We start from the raw sequence: 20,536 nt of genomic DNA on the forward strand, positions 1-20,536 counted from the left end.
AATTAGATACCACTCCATTAAGGTTTCTCAACCTCAGCACTGTTGACATTTTGAGCCTCAGAATATTTCCCTGGTTACAGGGAGGTGGGGGTTGTGGGGGGGGGCTGTCTTGTGCATTGGAGGATGTTTGGCTGTATCCCTGGCCTCTAGCCACCAAATGGCAGTATTATTTCTTCCCTTCCTCAAATTGTAAAAACCAAAATGTCTCCAGATATTACAAAATGTGCCCTAGGAGGCATACATTCACTAATATGGTTAAAATTTAAAAAACTATTGACAAGATTATGGAGCAACTGGAACTCACACACGCTGCTGTTGAGAATGTAAAAGAGTTACACCTACTTTGAAAACAGCTTGGCAGTTTCTTTTTTCAAATTTGCTTTTAATTGACAATAATTGTACACATTTATGGGGGTGTGCTGTGATGTTTTCATATATGTGTGCATTGTGCAATGATGAGATTATGGTATTTAAAGTATCACCTCACTTATTTATCATTTCTTTGTGGTGAGAATATTGAGAATCCTCTCTTCTAGTTATTTTGAAATATACATTATGATATTGTTACTATTGTCTTCCTACTATCCTATAGAACAACAGAATTTATTCTTTCTAACTATAATTTTATACTCATTGAACAATCTCTTCTCCCCCTTCCTTCTCCCCTCCCCAGCCTCTACAAACCACTATTCCACTCCATACTTCTATGAGACTGGCTTTTTTAGATTCTACAAATAAGTGAACTCAGTGGTATTTGTCTTTCTGTGCCTGTCTTATTTCACTTAACATAATGTCCTCCAGGTTCATCCATGTTGCTGCTGCAAAATGACAGGATTACATTCTTTTTTGTGGCTGAATAGTATTCCATGGGGCTGTGTTTGTGTATATCACATTTTCTATATATGATATATATTTCATATATATCATGTAAAAAATGTATCATATATAAAATGTGATTATATATATTATATATTTATTGGTTTATGGCCACTTGGGTTGATTTCATATCTTGGCTATTGTGAATAATGCTGCATTAAGCCTGGGAGTGCAGATAGCTCTTCAACATACTGATTTTATTTACTTTGAATAATACACAGTAGTGGAATTGCTGGATCATATGGTAGTTCTATTTTCAATTTTTTGAGGAAACTCCCCATACTGCTTTCTATAATGCCTGTACCAATATACATTTCCACCAACAGTGTGTAAGGTTACTTTTCTTTCACATCCATACCAGCATTTGCTGATAATAACCATTCTAATTGGGATGAGATGGTATATCATTGTGGTTTTGATTTGCATTTTCCTGATGATTAGTGACATTGAACATTTTAAAATATTTTTTGGCCATTTGTGTGTCTTCTTTTGAGAAATGTCTATTCAAGTCCTTTGCCCAATTTTTTTTTTTTTTTTTTTGAGAATGATTCTCACTCTGTTGCCCAGGCTGGAGTGCAGTGGTGCAATCTTGTCTCACTGCAAGCTCTGCCTCCCAGGTTCATGCCATTCTCCTGCCTCAGCCTCCTGAGTAGCTGGGACTACAGGTGCCTGCCACCATACCCAGCTAATTTTTTTGCTTTACCCAATTTTTAATTGGATTATGGCAGTTTCTTAAGGTTTAGTTAAGACTAAACCTACCACATAAGCCAGCCATTTTTCTAGGTGTTTACACAAGAGAAAAGAAATAACATGTCCAGAGAAATATTCATGAATATTTGTTGCAGCTTTATTTAGCTGCAGATAGCCAAAAACTGGGAACAAATTCAAACATCTACCCACAGGTGAATAGATAAACACATTGTGGTATATCCATACAGAGGAATACTACTCAGCAATGAAAAGGAATGCACTATTGACACAGACAACATCATGGATGAATCTCAGAATAAGTACACTGATTGAGATAAGCCAGACCAAAAGAGTACATATTTTATGAATTTATTTATAAAACATTCTAGAAAATGAAAACAAGAGGCCAAGGCAGGAGGATCACTTAAAACAGAAAATCAAGTCTATGGTGAGGAAAGGGATAGATTAGCAAGAAGCAAAAGAGGAAATACTGGGGTGTAATGGATGTGCTAATTATCTTAATTCTGGTTATGGTTTTATGGGGATATACCTATTCCCATGATTTATATATTTATCCCCATAAAACCATAACCAGAATTATATATAATATATATTATATAATTTATAAATGTAAAATATATATATAAACTTGTTGAGTTATATATATATATATTTTTTGATACAGAGTCTCACTCTGTCACCCAGGCTGGAATGCAGTAGTGTGATCTCGGCTCACTGCAGTCTTGGCCTCCTGGGTTCTGCAATTCTCCTGCCTCAGCCTCCCGAGCAGCTGGGACCACAGGTGTGAGCCACCACAACCGGCTAGTTTTTGTATTTTAGTAGAGCAAGGGTTTCATCATGTTGGCCAGGTTGGTCTTGAACTCCTGACCTCAAGTGATCCACCTGTCTTGGCCTCCCAAGGTGCTGGGATTGCAGGCGTGAGCCATAGTGCCCAGCCTAAGTTGTGCACTTTAAATATATGTGGCTTTTTGGTATGTCAATTTTATCTCAATAAGTATTTAGAAATTATAATATAGAAAAGAAATGGGTGGAGAGAACATTTTAATAAATAGAGAAAGGCTGTGTAATGGTCTATATTTATACAGGATACTCATGACACTGATAGAAATCACAGTGGAATTCCCATACGTCATCCAACTGTGAAAAAAGAGTAACAATAATTCAAGCTCATTCCTGCTTCTGCTTTAAGAAACTTAGAAATGCAGCCTTCCCTCCTCCCTACTCCAGCAGTCATACTGCTGGCCAACTATTTTCCCTTTAGACAAAGATGATTAGTCAGTTAAACATGACACATGATTTTAAATTAGAATATTCAGGAAAATGTTTATCTTCTTTCAGATAAACATTCAGTAATTTTTAAATGACATAAAACCATGTTAATGAAAAATAGAAAAGAAAAATTAACATCTCCCCACAGCCTAAAGATGCAGTGAATTACAGACTATTCCTCTAGAAAGGTCTGGTCTTTTTCAAGCATTTGGAGTGATAGGAAGCAATATATGGCCTGTAACTAAAGTAAATTTTTGGTGAATTTCTCTGATCACAAACATTTCATAGATTCGAAATTAAGGTCCTGTGGTTATCCCTGCCCAAAAATCAGATTAACCATTAATTACTATGAATAAATCTAGGATCCTGACTTTTTCACTGTTTCTTTTTATCACTTTGGATGATAATATGGTCAGCAAGCCAGGAAGGAGCATGACTTGCAAGAAACCCCACATTTTAATTTAAAAAACAATGATTTAAGAGGCATAATTCCCTTCAGTATGAGAAAGGAAGGTATAAATGTATTGATGGTTTCAGAATTTTCAGGTATCAGTATGATATCCTCAAATGATCAAAAATTGTGTACTATAACTAATCCGCTTCTACAGGGAGAAAAGAAGTGATGGTTCCTCCTGTTTGCTTTAGATTGTTCAGCCAGCGGTATTGTGCTCCGTTGGAGCTAACAGACCATTCTCCATCTATCTGCATTCACAGCATTCTTAGGTTGAACTTTGCTTTGTTTTCCCTAGCCCCAGCTTACACTACCATTTTGCATGGGAAAGTATTAGTGAGTTACTGAACATTTCATTATCTGCATGTAATGGGTGTACCTCTTGCATATATATATCTGTATATATACATACGTGTATATATATATATATATATGTATATACACACACACACACACACACACATAATTTGGAAGTGGTTTCTTTAATTCACCAGTGATCTGACTGGTAAACTAAAATGCAAAATCTAGTCTAGTCCAAAGCAATAAGAAATGTTTAAGAGGCTTCTATTTGTTTTATCCAGGTTTTTGGAATGTTAAAATGCAAGACACCCTAAAGCCAAGTAAAGATGATTAGTACTTTGACCTCCTTTATCAGACCTTAATAATTCCCTTTGGGGAGCTCTCTGGGAATCTTGTATCTGATCTGTGTTTGTGGAAACACAGATCAGATACGAGAACCTTATAAGAACCTTATGCCTCTTACTTGTGTAGAAAACCTTTCTTCTTTCTATGGTTAGCACACATACACTAACTTTGCAGCGCATTATTCCTCTCTCCTGCCACTCTCCCCCAGCCCACCTTAGTCTCCCTGAAATTCCTTAAGCAGGAGCTGGTGAACAGCCCATCCGGTGTGTGCCACTGAGTGTGTCAGGTAAGTGATGGGCTGGAAAAACAGTTTAGCTTGGGTCAATGTCCTGCCGCCTGATTTACCTGTTCACACAGAGTTGCTGAGAGAAATGAAGAGCAGCCTTTACCTCTGGTTTTCTCTTTCCAGATGGATGTCTTAAAATGGGATCTCATCGTCTGCGCAGTGGTTGCTGTCCTCTCATTTGCAGTCAGCGCCAGCACTGTATTCCTGTCATTGCGAGTATGTATCCACCAACTTTGTACTCTTCCTGCCCCCTTATTCTCCTTAATAACAAAGCTGTCATGGAGCTACAGGGTATTGACAAGACACGTGAGCCAGAGAAGGAAACGAAATGCCTGTTGACGGGCTTAGGGAATGTATCCATGTGCTGTGAGCAGTTACGTCCAAGATATGACTTGGTCCACATCACAGATTGGGTTCGATTGCTTTATCCTTGCCCTTTCCTGCATCTGGGGAGCTGTTTTGTTTGCAAGAGTGATGGCACGTCTTGTGGAATCCACTGTGAGGACAGTTAATAGTGATAGGGCGGGCTGACAGTGCTCTACCATGAGCAGAGAAGAGAGGAGTCACCGTATCAGGGGTGAGGCAGAGGTCACAGAGCCAAAAGGACTATGGGAAAAGGATTTTCAGTTAGAAAAACAAAGTGGGGAGCTCCAGATGGGATTCCTGGCTCTGGTTCTTACAGACAGTTGCTTTCTCTATACAAAAATATTGTCCCTCTGCAAACCCCCCTTTTCATAAGGAAATGTCTATGAGCTACATGGGTTATTCTTCACCTCCTCATTAGAAAATTTTAAAAATGTATTTGAAGGGGCATAATTCTCTTGGCCTCTGTACTCTCACAGGCTAGTTCTCCCTCACTCTCGTAGTGGTTTCCAACACATGAACCAATTTCATGGTATAGAGAAGACATTTTCAGAGGCCTGAAACAAGAACTGGCTATCCGTTAAGAGTCTGGCTATCTGTTAAGAGGAAAAAGTGGAAGAACAATGATGTTATGTATTATTCACAGGCATCCCTCTCCCCATCCTCTAGGCTAAGTAATGAGATTTTACCTATTTTTATCACAGCCATTTCTCAGCATCGTGCTGTTTGCCTTGGCTGGTGCCGTGGGGTTTGTAACACATTACCTGCTCCCTCAGCTCCGCAAGCATCATCCCTGGATGTGGATTTCACACCCCATTCTCAAAAACAAAGAGTATCATCAACGGGAAGTGAGAGGTTAGTCATATATCCCTCATTTAAAAAAAAAAAGATAAAAAAGGAGGGGTAGATATATTTTAACCCAGAGAGCATGTGCAGCAGTCTGAATGTACTTAATGCCGCAGAACTGTAGACTTGAAAGTGGTAGATGGTACATTATGTGTATTTTACCACAATAAAAAAGAAGAAAGGAGACTGTGTACTGTGGAGTATATGGTATTTGTTCCCAGATATTCTAGCCAACGATAAGAAGAAAATTAAAGCCAGGTGAATCAGAAGAATATTTTATAAAAATATTAATTGGCTATTGGTATTGTGGAAAAATTATATCATTCATACTTGAAGATTATGCTGTTTCCACCAAAACTAACTGGGGCCTAAGAAGAGTATCCCTTGACTATGCTCCCATCCTTCATGAATTGGTGGGGATGGAGCAGGGCCTGACCAATAACTTTAAGCACTCCTGAACCCTTGCATTTTCTTTAGCTTGCTTTGTTTATCTAGGCCTACACCTGTATCTACACTTGGTTGACTTAGCAGTTTCCATGGGTGTCTCTGGCCATGATCATGTAATAGCCTGGTAATCACAACCGTTTCAGAGCCTTGGAGAAGAAATAGATTTCTTCTAGATAAGAAGTCTTCTAGAAATTTTTCTGCTAGGTCTTTCCTTGCTCTGTAATTCCCTGTTCTGTGTTTGAATGGATGGAAGAAGACTGATTTATCCACAGTTTAAGACCCATCAAAGTTATTGCTCACAGATTATAACTACAGTCTAATGCTGCTGATTCTGCACGGGGCTGTTTAGCCTATTGTAACTTCTCAGTTGTTAGCGAGTTATCTAATTGTCTATATGTCCAGGCATAACGGTAAGTGAGGGGCACCAAGGTTTGTGGACTTAAAGTACTGAACTCAGCCAAATTTGTCACCAGCAACTTCAGTAGACTGGTGTGACAAAAGGAAAAGGGGGAGTATAATTTTTAAAATAAATATGCAAGAGTCACTGAAGATGCTGTCCAGAATAGACAGTGCTTCCATAAGGAGCATCTCTGGCTGGGCACAAGGAGCCGCCTTAGTTAGAAACAGCCCAAGTAGAAAAACTGGCTTGTTCAGTGGAGAAAGATGGCCTCATCGGGCTGATGCGGTTTAGAAGTGCAGGGAGGGTAACTCAGACTTCTCTCCCCTTGGAGACTTACTCTTCCCACCTACAGAACCAGGAGCTAGCATAAGGATGGAGCTGCATAGTTTTAAATGTTCTATACAATTTAATGTGCTACTTAAATGCAAATTATTATCAGTATCAGAAAAACTGAAAGAAGATAGACTCAGAGAAGGTTCCATCTATAATGCTTTGTATATTTTAGTCCACTTGTAGAGGAAAGTCCCTACCCCAACAGGTGACTGCTTGTGGATACATAGAGGACCCTGATGAAAAAGACCAGTTTGTATAGAACTTCTGCAGCCTTCAGGTTATATTTCCCTTTCATTCAAAAACCTCCAGAAAGACTAAGTGTTGGTGAAATTAGTGGAGTGTTTTGGGGTTATTTTGACATCATTGATAAGTTAGTTGATGGAGATTTGAAGTAAGAAACTTTAACTGCATATCTATATCTATTTATATGTATACCTGTACCTGTACCAACACCTTTACCTATACATTTCCTTATATTTACTTTTGTCTATATCTATACCTATACCTGTTTGTAACCTACACATTTGCCTATACCCATACCAATACTCACTTCTATACCTTTTCCTTTACTTCTCTATATATCTTTATCTTTACCTGTACCTGTATCTATACCTGTACCTTTATTTGTATCTATAACTTTCCCTGTACCAATGGCTATACCTATACTTTTACCTTTACCTGCACCTGTACCTGTACCTTTCCCTATACCTGTTCTTAAACTCTGCCTACGCCCATGGCCGTGTTTATATGTACATATTTAAATACCTTGGGGTGAGCAAAGAGAACCTGTGAAGCTGAAGGAAAGGAAAATGAGAAAGATTAGACTTGAGCTTCCCTTACTGTGGCAGTTCAGAGTTTAGAATTCAACAATGAAAAACAGGAGTGGGCCGTTAACAACTCAGGTTTGTTTTTTTCTTTTCTGTTTTTTGTTTGTTTGTTTTCTCCCCTATATCTAAGACAGCCCCATTTAAATTAAAATCATTTAGCTATTTCAAGCCTACATGGCTTTTTTAGTACAAGATTCAAGAACACGTAAAATGAGCGTGTTTGTGTATCTGACTTCCCCTCTCGGAGGGTGAGTGAGTGGGTGGCACTGAGTCCCTGTGTATCCTATAGACGTAGGCTGGGAGGGGTCCACACTTGCTTACACAGTGTCAGGCAGAGGCTCTGTGGAAGGTTCTAACTTGCCTACATTCTCTATTTATAAGCAGCCTGAAATCGAGCCGGGAGTCACAGGTTGGACAAATTAGGCACATGACGAAAAACAGATTCCATTTCAAAATTAGGTGTATTAGAAGGAAAACCTATAGACACAAAATTTAAAAATGATTTAGGCCTAGTTACCCATTCTGATGCCATCTGTGTCCTGAATCTCCTTGCCTCTTCTTCCTGGACTTCTGCCTTTTAGGTTTTGACTCTTCATTTTTTTCCACCAGCAACAAAACACGTACAGGAAACGCAGGCCAGGCACACAGCTTTTCATGTGAAAGTGATGCTCCCATCTTCTTTCTCATAGGAGCACAGAATATTGTCACTGGGAAAGAAGGCAGGGCAGAGCAGGACTCGCTAGTGTGTAGCACGCTGCTGGGACACAGTGGTTCCAGGGCAGACATCACTAACTGAGAACAGAGTCCTAGAACTGGGCTGGCGGCAGACATTTCTAATCAGCTGAAACAGTAAGATAAGGCATATGTGCTGCCCCTTAGAGTTTATTATATAATCCTATCCCACCATTTTACATAGATGGAAACTGAAGCCTAGGGACAGAAACATAACTTGGGTCCCACTGATTTTGTGGCCAGTGAATGGCTAGAGCCCAGGTCATTTCACTACCCATGTTGCTCTCATTCCGAGTGGGCAGTCATGTGCAGCCTGAATGTGGCTTTCAGACTGTTTTCACAATCATCACTACCCAGAGGAGCCACATGGCTGCAGTCACAGTAGGTCCTGTAAAGTCTGACATGCCATCTTCTCATGCCAACATTACCAGGCTTTCTTCCCTGATTTGATACAGACTTGCCACAATTGATTCTAGGCATTCTTATGGCTTCTCAAACACAACACACTCTCTCCCTCTGCTCTCCTTACTTCTTCCTTGACTAGGGATGCCATTTCTCCAGCTTCACTAGACTAACACCAGGCTGCTCATGCTTCAAGTCTCTGGGTTTTTCTGTTTTGTTTGTTTGTTTGTTTGTTTTTTGAGACTGAGTCTCACTCTGTCACCCAGGCTGGAGTGCAGTGGCACAATCTTAGCTCACTGCAACTTCTGCCTCCTGGGTTCAAGTGATTCTCCTGCCTCAGCCTCCTGAGTAGCTGGGATTACAGGTGTGTGCCACCACACCCGGCTAATTTTTGTATTTTTAGTAGAGATGGGGTTTCACCATGTTGACCAGGCTGGTCTTGAACTCCTGACCTCAAGTGATCTACCTTCCTCAGCCTCCCAAAGTTCTGGGATTACAAGCATGAGCCACCATGCCCAGCCCAGGTCTGTTTAAAATCAGCCCCTCCAGAGAAGTCTTGCCCTGACCACCTAAACCTGACTAGATTCCCCACTGCTCCCTGAGTCTCCCTTCTGTAACCACTTGTAACCACTGCTGCCTAAGGTAGACTGAGCTCCATGTCTGCTAGTGCATACTCCTCCTCCGGTTCTCACGGCAGTGCTTGGTGTAGAGAGGGATCCTCACAAATGCTGAACTGCATTTAATTTAACCATCATCACTCTGTGGCCACTGGAACAAACTTTAAACTTGGTGCATGTACTTCCTTTTGGCTTACTTTCCTTTCTGCATACTTCGAATATGTACTTCTACTTGGTCAAATGTGGAGATACCAAATTAATTTTGGTATAAAATTCAGACTGATGAGTGGAAATAGATATTATAACTGAAGTTGAAGACTACACGTTGAAACATAGCTTTTTTAGTCAATTTAGTTCTTTACCTTTGAGACTAATTTTTTGAAAGTAAATATTATCTCCTCCCAACCTTGAGATGCTGTTTCACCAGTATTTGAATTAGGAGAATAAAATTCCATCACTTATAGTACAGTTCAGCATCAGATGAATCATGATGGTCATGTGGACACAACTGAGTTATGTTAATGTGTATGTGTGAAGTTGCTCTTTTTAAAAATTGCCGTATTTCCCATCAATCTAAGTTAATCATGCTGAACATGACAGAAGACAGCACTATAGGCAACAGCGTATTATTCTAGCTTGGAGTTTTTGAGATTAAATGTTAAAGGAGTACTCATATTTTTAGAAAATAAAGCAAATCAATTTTCCTGAATTATGATAATGATTCCAGACAAATGACTTTATTGATTGATCCCTGTCATAAAGAAGTACAAAGTTGGACCTTACTGAAAATTTGTTTTATCTTAAAACTTTCCAAAGGAATTATATTATTTCAAAAAAGCAAATACTGGGGTTGAGTCACATTTCACTTGGTCCTCCAAGGTAATATTTCTGTAATATTATAGTTCTTGGCTTTTAAGAATTAAAAGGAGTGACCTGATTTGATGACTGTACTCTAACCATAAAAATGAGTTATAATGGAGTTTAAAGAGATTGAGGCAAGGAATAAGTACGGTATTGAAATTCATTTACTTACTTATTTGTTCACGTAGAAAATGCTTATGGATATACTATTCACTCATTCAGAAAATAATTATTGAGTTCCTACAAGATGCCACGCCCTGTGAGTCAGTGACATAGGAATGACTAAGATGTAGTTTCTGTCATCAAAAAGCTTATGATCTGGTAAATAAGCCTATGGCTGTGTCACCGTAGGAGAATTGTGACTGCTACACACATACAGTAATGTGGGCCGTGACACTAGGTTCTGCCCTGCAGGAAGGACAGAGAAACAGTAGCTGGGCATGATGGTATGTGCCTGTAGTCCCAGCTACTTGGGAGGCTGAGGCAGGAAGATCGCTTGAGCCCAGGAGTTAGAGGCTGTAGTGCACTATGATAGCGCCTATTGAATAGCCACTGCACTCTCGCACTGTAGCTGAAGCCACATAACGACATTCTTTCTCTCTCTTTTCTTTTTTCTTTTTTTTTTTTTTGAGGCGGAGTCTCACTCTGTTGCCCAGGCTGGAATGCAGTGGCTCGATCTTGGCTCACTGCAACTTCTGCCCCCTGTGTTCAAGCAATTCTTGTGCCTCAGCTGCCCTACTAGCTGGTGCCCTACTAGCTGGAATTACAGGTGTGCCCGGCTAATTTTTGTTCTCTAGTAGAGATGGAGTTTTGCTATGTTGGCCAGGCTGGTCTCTAACTCCTGGTCTCAAGTGATCTGCCCGCCTCGGCCTCCCAAAGTGTTGGGGATTACAGGCGTGAGCCACTGCGCCTGGCCAAGATTCTTTCTCTTAAAAAACAAAGAAAAAGAAAGAAGTAGAAGGCTGATATATATCCTAAGTGAGGAGCTTACAATTAATTTCATGTATCATTGCTTAAGCCTTTCCAACTTATTGATATGCATATAAAATGGAAAACGTGGAATTATATAATTAAATGTTACATTGATATCTGGTGCATGGCAGATATTCAGTAAACATTGGAGGAGAAAATGAATGATTAATGCTTTGTAAATTCACCAAAGGAAGGTTTTCTATAGGCTGATGAGGGCATAAAAAGCCTCTTGAAGTAACAGGTAGTTTGAAGGATTCACTTGTACCTCTGTACAGTACTGAAAAGTTTAAGCTATACTTTCTGGATGCATTAGAATAAATTAATAAAGATTATATACATTATAAAACAAATAGGCTGGGCATGGTGGCCCATGGCCTGTAATCCCAGCACTTTGGGAGGCCGAGGTGGGTGGATCATGAGGTCAGGAGATCAAGACCATCCTGGCTAACATGGTGAAACCCTGTCTCTGCTAAAAGCTGCCTGTAGTCCCAGCTACTCAGGAGGCTGAGGCAGGAGAATCACTTGAACCCGGGAAGCAGAGTTTGTAGTGAGCTGAGTCCGCACCAATGCACTCCAGCCTGGGTGACAGAACAAGATTGTCTCTCAAAACACACACACACACACACACACACACACACACACACACACACATCAATTAAACATCTATTTAAATTGTAATTTTAAAAAATCTACTATTACAAAACATTCACTAATGGGTACCAAATTTGCAATTCTTAAATGAGATTTACTTTGCATTTTAGCAAATCTTGTCTATCAGTTTACAGATAGACTAGTTTCTATGTGATACACGTGATTCTGAGAGCTCTTGCTTTTTATAGTGTATTTTTCACTTATATCAAAATAATACATAGTATGAAAAATCAAATAGAACAAGTTGCAATGAAGAGCAGCAGACTCCTGTCAACTCCACCCTCCTGCCCCATTTCTGATTTTCCCTGTACAGAAAAAAAATACTTTCTGCTCCTTAGGTATCTCTTCTGGTATTCTTCTAACTAACGATCATGTGCGTGTTCTGCTACTTCTTGGTATTTTAGATTTATTTATCTACTGACTTTCCATTATAAAAGATAAGAATTTATCTCACTTATCTTCCCTTATGCATTAACATTTTCACTTTCCTCCTTCTAATATAATTTTAATATTTTTCTGAACTTCTACTCAGGCTCTTTTTTAACTCTTAAGTCTAAATGTTGTTCACCTCTGAGTCCAGTAGTATAGACCTTGATTATATTTCTTATTCAAATGTTTGTTTTTGCATTTGCTTGCCTTTCCAATAGCTTTGTAGTATATTTCTTATTCCAACTTTCCACACAGATGAGTCTGTCAGATCATCTATTAGCTCTGTCCTCCCTCTTGGAACCTGCTGCAAGTTTCTGTTTGTTTTTTACTCCCTTTTTTGGAGTGAAGCTCGTCCTCAGTCGCTCCTGAGAAGAGGCACATGAGAAGACACTTTCGAGACCTCCTCTGCTCCAAGTGTTTTATTCCACTTCATACTTCAGATGGTTTGTAGTGTGTTGCCTGCCAGGGTGTAAGCATTATTCCATCGTCTTCCAGCATCCACTGCTGCTGCTAAAAAGTCTGAGGTTTTTTGACTCTTCGTCCTTTGTATGTGACTGGGTTTTTCTCTGCAGAAAGCTTTTGGGAAGTTTAGGAAAGCATTATAATGTTATGGCCCAGCCTTGGACAAGACTGGGTGGGCTCAAACCCTGGTTCTCTCACATATTAAGTGTGCTTAGCCATTGTGATTCAGTTTTGTCATCTATAATTGGGAGTTCCCACATTAAATATAAAATCAATCCAAGAAGAAATGTAGCGCCTTTAGCATGGTCATTGGGAGACAGAAAGCACTCCCTAAGTGCATCCTACTGCTCTTCCCAGGGTTCTGAAGTCTCATCATTTTTCACCTGACTTTGTGCCTTGTTTCACCCATTGTGCTAGGCAGTTGGTGGCCCTTTATAATCAGGATGTACATGTCATGCGTACAGTTTTGAAATTTTCACCAATAGGTCATAGTACTATCTGAATGCCTTATTTCACAGAATTTGCACAGTAATTAAGTGAAACTCAATATATGTAAACATCCTTTCAAATGTATCTAGTGCTAGTTAAAGGAATATGGCATGAGAGGCATTGTCTGATTTTGGAACACAAAGGCTATGTGGGGGTCTTTGGAAAGAGGCTTTCTTTGCCATAGCTAGAGGAGGAAGGATGTATTCCTTACCTCCCCCTTTTCCCCACATAAAAAAGATGATAGCTTCAGGAAGCAGTTAGAGGCTGGAAAACTCTCCAAAGTGTTTTTCATTCAAAATGACGAAAATAATTTGAAGCATAAACTGAACTAGTACTAGCAGAGTAACATAGTCATCGTGTGCTGTGATACTAGTATGGGAAAGTGCATTTCAAATGCCAAGTAAATGACTTTGAGCTGAGTTTTTAGAAACCAGCCTGTCAGTTGGAAGCCTGCTCTATTAATTATTCTCTCTGTGCTGTTATTTTCCTGTACCTTCTCTTCCCCTCATTTTCCCTTCCTCCCTGCCAGGCACTCTCATACTCTGGCTGATCTCTAGTCCATTGGAAAACTTACCTTCCTGTGTCAGTCTCCACAAGGCTAGAGGTGGCCGCAGGGGTTTGGCAGTGAAGCCAGGTTACACTGCAGTGGGAGGAAAAAGAAAAGTGGAATTCAGTTACCTCTGCTTGCAGCAGAGGGAGGCAGAGGGAGGTCTGGAGAAGCTCAGGCCAAACTGGGCTAGCATTAAGAAAGACAGGACTAGGCCAGGCGCAGTGGCTCACGCCTGTACCTCATCTCTACTAAAAATACAAAAATTAGCCAGGCATGTTGGCAGATGCCTGTAATTCCAGCTACTCAGGAAGCTGAGGCAGGAGAATTGCTTGAACCCGGGAGGCGGAGGTCGCAGTGAGCAGAGATTGCACCATTGCACTCCAGCCTGGACAGCAAGAGTGAGACTTCATCTCGATAAAAAAAAAAAAAAAAAAGAAAGACAGGTGGGGACAGAGCTCAATGGTTAGCTGCCAGCCTCAGATTCCAGCTCTTCAGCAAGTCACAGGGTGTTTATCCAAGACCCATTAGGATTCTGTTAAACTACTGATAAACCTAATGCAATACGGAGCTACAATGAATGGTCAGTAGTGGGAGGGATACTTAAAAAACTAACACTAAAAATCAGAAGGTTTAATATGCAGCATGCAATATATGCACAATGGTCCCACAGTGGCTTTGGGTTATTAGCACAACAAACATGGGAAGGGCTAAAGAGACCATTTTGAAGAATGATGTTAGTTCTCAGCTGCAGTTGGTGTGGCCACTGTGGTGAGCCCTGACTCAGTCTCCCTAAAGTAGGTCTGTTGGAATCTTATCAGAAGGAACTTAACCTTCATAGCTCTCTATGATAGGATAATATATGGATATGCCATGGAGAAAATAGAATTGGTGTTTTTAAGTAACCTTGTAATTTAAATAACATACAAATTACACTTTCCTTGAGGGAGGATTTCTTCTGAATTGGACATTTATTGGGCACCTGCTATGTCCTAGACACTGTTCTGGGCGTTGAGGATGCAAAAGTAAGCACGTTGTCCTTGCTCTTGGCAAGACGGTTGCTCTGTCGAGAAGCTCTGTCTACCCTGTGGCCACAGTGAGAGCATCTGGAATTCTCTCCTAGCCCTCTTCATGTAAAAATGTTGATCTGACCTTTTTCATGTAAAAAAATGTACAAGTGGTTCCATTTGTTTTTTCAGTTTTAAATATTATTATTATGCTTTTGTGTTAATTGAGGACCTTTCTGTCAAGAAGAGAAGGCACATTTCACACTGATTCTGCCAAGTTTCTCCCGCTTTTTGAGGAAATGTGAAGGATACATTTTTATTCCCACCGAACTAACGAAAAAAAAAATCAATGGTTTTGGGGAAATGAACATTAAAAAAATTGGAGTTAGACTTTGTATCAAATGAATTTGCAGATGTATTAAAGATTTAAAATGTTTTCAAAAATGAAGAAAGAAGAAAGAAACCAGAATAGCACTGCAACTCAGGAAATAGAGTTTAAGTATATATTTATACGTATATATATTTATATACATATATATAAATATATAAATTGAGGTCTAAGGATAAGTGGCGGAAGAGGATTGTAGGCATGGGACTGGGCCATGGGCAGCCCTGAATTCGCTTACTTAAAAAAGAAAAAATGATGGACCATGGGTTCATCCTAAACGGAGATCAAGGGCTTTGAGCAGCAAGGATGATGTGACTTCCTTTACCCTCCATTCGTGCTACTGGTTTTGTAAGTGAAGCCTATTTCTAGAGAATAAACAACATGTGTACATGTTAGTGCTAAGAACTTGACGACAGCTGAGATTTGACCCAGGAAGACAGATGAGAGTGAGAAAAGCTTACAGAAAAAAGCAATTGTCTATAATAAGGGGATGGTAACAGCACAGATGTGTTCATTCTACTTTGCAGAGTCTCTCTGCCTTAGATGCCTCAGGGGTGACACCAGGGATAGTTGATTCAAGCTGCACCCCCATTGAAATGCATCTGGCCCATATACAGCAGGAAGCCCTGTATCCTTGCAGCTTAAATCCTAATTCAAGGTTTGAATTGGTGAAGATTGTCTTCCTTAAGCTGAAAACATCCTGAGGATTTTTACTAACTTTTAATTATGGAGACGAACTTACTTTAGTAGCATAAAGAGTCTAAACAAAACACAACCCCGGAAACCCTTTAAGAAAATTTAAAGCTTTTAATTGTAATGAGTTACATATAAACTTGTAAATGGTATAATTAGTTTTCATTCTTTTTCTCAAGAGCCTAATATTCCAGAGAAAGGAGAAATAATCAAGCTAAAGGATTTTTTTAATGGTCTCTTTGCATATTTGGGACATTATAGAAAGGCAGTTACAAAATATCATTGCGAAGATTTTCTTTTTAACTTTATTTTGTGTGAACCCTGACACAGTCTGGGGATGCAGGGAGCACATTTACCATGCTGCTGCATGCGCAGTCTCTCCTTTTTCTAGCTTTTCATGGTTGTTGTATATGAAAGGAGTAAGTTTAATCTTTGAGGAATCAGAATTCTGGACTTACACTTTTGTTTTAGCTTCTTCTTACATTATGATTCCTCTTTCACTGTGTCCCTTTTTACTTCCAGCTGTAAACATTCAGTATGAGTTCCATTTATCTGTTAAATGTTTTCCTCATCTAGAGATTGAAGCGTGTCATTAGAATAAATTGCTGAGATTGGTAGGAGGATTCTAAGATAAGTAAGAATTAAAGTGAAATGAAGGCAGGGCATAGTGGCTCACATCTGTAATCCCAGCACTTTGGGAGGCTGAGGTGGGTGGATCACTTGAGGTCAGGAGTTCAAGGCCAGCCTGGCCAACATGGTAAAACACCATGTCTACTAAAAATATAAAAAATTAGCCTGGCATAGTGGCACGCTCCTGTAATCCCAGCTACTTGGGAGACAGAGGTTGCAGTGAGCCAAGATCCTGCCACTGCACTCCAGCCTGGGCAAAAGAGTGAGACTCCATCTCAAAAAAAAAAGAAAAGAAAAGAAAAGAAAGAAAAGAAAAAAAAGTGAAATTAACATCCTGTCAATATGCCGCATTAACGGAACCTGAAGTAAAAAGTTGGGGCTTGGTGATCTCTGGGATTTGTTCTCTACTCTGTCATTTCTTGATATTTATTTTAACTTATTTCCTCACCTTTTCTCATCTCTGCTTTGGCTAGATGTTGTACTCAGCACCCACCAGGAAAACCATGCCTTGGGATGAATCTTTACCTGAAATGTTTGTTTCGTTTCTGCTTGCCGGTGTATGTTCATAGTGTAAACACATTTGCTGTCCTCTTATCTAGAGATGCAGAATTAATCCATGGAAAGCATGTGGTAATTTTTATATGACATTTAGATGTCAGCAGCTGTCACTTTCATTCCTTTGAAGTACCGTGGGCAGTAAACTAGAGCTGAATTATGCAATTCAACCTGGTTTCTAACTCAGTCTTTTTTGTGACTCTCCTATTCCTATAAAAATAATAGTAAAGGTCTTATAACTTATGAATTAACTGGTGTCCAGTTCCCTAAGAGATTTTTTGCCTTCGAAAGTCCAATGTAGAGCTCCTTTATAGCTGCTTTGCTTCTAAGTAGAGACTCAATTATCACCTCGTAAAGATCCCTGGCTTCAGCCCATCTCCATATGTGTTATCGTGGCCATATAGAATGCAGGGCCTGCCAACAAAATACTGTTCTAATGTCAGACAGCAGAATGGTACTTACAGTCCAAGTCTTCCTAAAGATTAAATGTTTTAATCACTTGCCTTAAAGTTGTGTCTATGATACACAGTTGACCTTGAACAACACGAGTCTGAACTGTGTGGTCCTCTTAACACATAGATTTTTTTTTCAGTAAAAGTTATACCTAATGCTCCTGCTTCTCCTGCCTTCCCTTCTGCTTCCTCCACCTTTTCACCTCTGCCACCCCTGGGCCAGCAGGACTAACCCCTCCTCTTCCTCCTCCTCCTCCTCAGCCTACTCAAGGAGAAGATGGTGAGGATGAACACCTTTATGGTGATCCACTTCCACTTCATGAACAGGATATAGATTTTCTCTTTCTTATGATTTTCTTAATAACATTTTCTTTTCTCTAGAATGCTTTATTGTAAGAATACAGTATATAATACATATAACAGATTGAATATGTGTTAATCATCCGTTTATGTTACCAGTGAGACTTCTGATCAACCTTAGGCTACTGGTAGTTAAGTTTTTGGGGACTCAAAGTTAAATTCACACTTTTGACTGTGCAAGCATTGGTGTCTCTAACATCCCCATTGTTGAAGGGTCAACCATAGTTTCACATGCTCACACACACATCCCCCCGGCAGTTCAGACAGCTAGAATCTCACTGAATAAGTATTTCACTCTCAAATATTTGGAAAGACATGGATAGTGAATTCAGAGCTTATCAGTGCTGTCTCTTTTGTTTGAAATTCATTGCTTTATATGTTTCTGAGATGAGTAAACTGAAATTCTTATGAAAAACCTACTTTTGTTACCATGACCTGTGGTAACTCCTTATAGACTGTAATGGGATTATGTCCCTCCACTCAAATCAATCTATCTCCACTCACTGGAAAATGTCATTTTCTAAAAGTAAATGTGACAAGCTTTTGAAAATCTAGCTCTTACTCCCCCATCCAAATGGTGCCCAGGCTTTTCTACAGTGATGACCCAGCCACTCAAATGTTTCCTTTAATTCATATGTTTTTCTAATAGCACCGGGAAGAGATGGCTTATATTTCTCTTCATTTACATTTTTTTTTGGCAGGAATCTAGCTAAGGTTGTCATGTCTCTCTGAATTGGTGACAAATGTTGATAGAACTCTGTAAATGTATTTTTATAAGCAGGCTGAATTGCATTTGATGTGATGGCCTTAATCTGACACTGTTGATCTTTTATAAATTGAGAAATCAGAACAAGTAATTTTGTACAGAAAGAAACTTAGCTGTAACTGATTGTACTTTATGAGAGATTAAAATAGGAAATGTCATTTAATATGCTATAGTTACTTTTTTTATTTTGTAATCAGAAAAGTACTTCAAAAAGACTGGTTTTTTTTCCCCCTAGACCCTCTGTTAAATGTAATTATCCAGAATTCCCTCAACCACTAAAAATGATAAGGTAATAAACATTTACCAAACCCCAACTCTCTGGCAGACATTCTAGTAGGTACATAGTACCTACCCTTAACAAATTCAGAGTCTAGTGGGAAGATTTGTATTTAAATGAATATGATGTGACACTTACTAAAATTATAGAATTCACAGGGTACAGTGATGGCATGAAGGAATTGGAACATGTTAAAATTATGTATTTCTTTTTTGTAAAAGATACCATTAAGAGAGTGAAAATCTAACCGTAAAATGGGAGTAGATTTTCTTCATACATATACTGGCTAAAAACTCGTACCTAGGATGTATAAAGAGCTCCCAAAAATCAATAAGGAAAAGACATATAATCCAATAGGAAAAAGAACCAAGCAACAGAATGAAGAACTACTTCACAGAAGTGTGCATCCAAATGGCCAGTAAACATGTAAAAACATACTTGTCTGCATGAGTCATTAAAGAAATGTAAAATCAAACCATAATATGATACCACTCTACACGCACCAGCATGGCAAAAATTAAGAAGAGAGAAAACATTTTGGCAAAGATGTGGAACAAAAAGGAACTCTCTTGCACCATCTGCAGGAGTGTAAATTGGCAAAATACCTTTGGACAATTCTTTGTCATTATCTACTGAAGCTTGCTATATGCACACCTGATAACCTGTGAATTCTACACCTAATTATGTACTCTATAACTAGGTTTTGATGAGAACCTGACTGGAGTAAACGTAAAAAGAAAAGAAAGATAATGTTGTTGAGAAAATGAGTGTAGCTACATTTTTAAAAAATGAAAATATTATCCAGATACTACCTGGAAAATAACCAGCATCTGAAAGAAAATATAGGGCCCAAAAAGAGTATTTTTTTAATGTTTTTGAGACAGGGTCTATGCTGTGTTCTCCAGGCTGGGGTGCAGTGGTGTAATCATGACTTATTGCAGCCTCAACCTCCCAGGCTCAAGCAATCCTCCCACTTCAGCCTCCCGAGTAACTGGGACTACAAGCAAGCACCACCACACCCAGCTTATTTTTAAACTTTTTTTAGAGACACGGTCTCCTTATATTGCCTAGGCTTGGGGCATATTTTTAATGGAAGACATTATAGCAATTTTTTTTTCTGATGAGAATGATTCGCTAAAGAGAAAAAAACCCAAGTAATACAGGAGAATGGGGGATCATTGCAAGAAACAAGTCCTCAAGTAGACGGATAAGAAGGATTGGAATACAGTGTACACATCTGGCTGGGTTAGGAAACAGTTTATCTGCATAAAAGATAATTATAATTTTTTAGACAAAAGTGATTAAGAGCATGGAAGACAGAAAAGAAGGAATAGATATGCAGAGTGAGCACATGGAATCAACACAGTCCTTCAGTCCTTTAGTCTCCATGTATAGAGGAAGACCATCCAGAAAATGGTTCTCAAACTTGAGCATGTATCAGAATCATTTGTAGGACTTGTCAAAACACAGATTGCTTTGCCCAGGGCCCAATCCACAGAATTTCGGACTCAGTGGGTCTAGGATTGAATCTGAGAATTTGCATTTGTAACACATTCCTAGGGGATGCTGGTACTGCTGGCTCTGCTGTTCCTGAAAGTATTCCCTGAGGTTCAGGAGTATTCACATCACCTAGAAGTTTATTAGAAATGTAGAATGTCTGGCCCCATTCTAGACCTATTGCATCAGACTCTGCATCTTAACAAGGGACTTATTTACACGTTGATGTTTGAGAATCACCATTTAGGACAGTGTTTTTCAGCTTTGCCCCAAAGTGATTTCAACGTACAGCTAT

The 20,536-nt window shown here is 39.3% G+C and overlaps 1 protein-coding gene across 3 annotated transcripts in view; it reads left to right on the forward strand.

Moving 5' to 3' along the window:
• PCNX2 (pecanex 2) overlaps positions 1-20,536 on the forward strand; it is a 275,321-nt gene that overhangs the window by 131,922 nt on the left and 122,863 nt on the right. For all 3 annotated transcript variants that reach the window (XR_002732387.2, XR_002732388.2, XM_023216240.2), the window contains 2 exons: positions 4,362-4,454; positions 5,306-5,456. Coding sequence is in view for 1 of the 3 variants with exons in the window: in XM_023216240.2 (XP_023072008.1) it covers positions 4,362-4,454; positions 5,306-5,456 (244 nt within the window). In the remaining 2 variants the exon portion in view is untranslated. The remainder of the gene's footprint in view (positions 1-4,361; positions 4,455-5,305; positions 5,457-20,536) is intronic.

The sequence above is a fragment of the Piliocolobus tephrosceles genome, chromosome 1, assembly GCF_002776525.5.
Source record: "Piliocolobus tephrosceles isolate RC106 chromosome 1, ASM277652v3, whole genome shotgun sequence".
Classification (NCBI taxonomy): Eukaryota; Metazoa; Chordata; class Mammalia; order Primates; family Cercopithecidae; genus Piliocolobus; species Piliocolobus tephrosceles.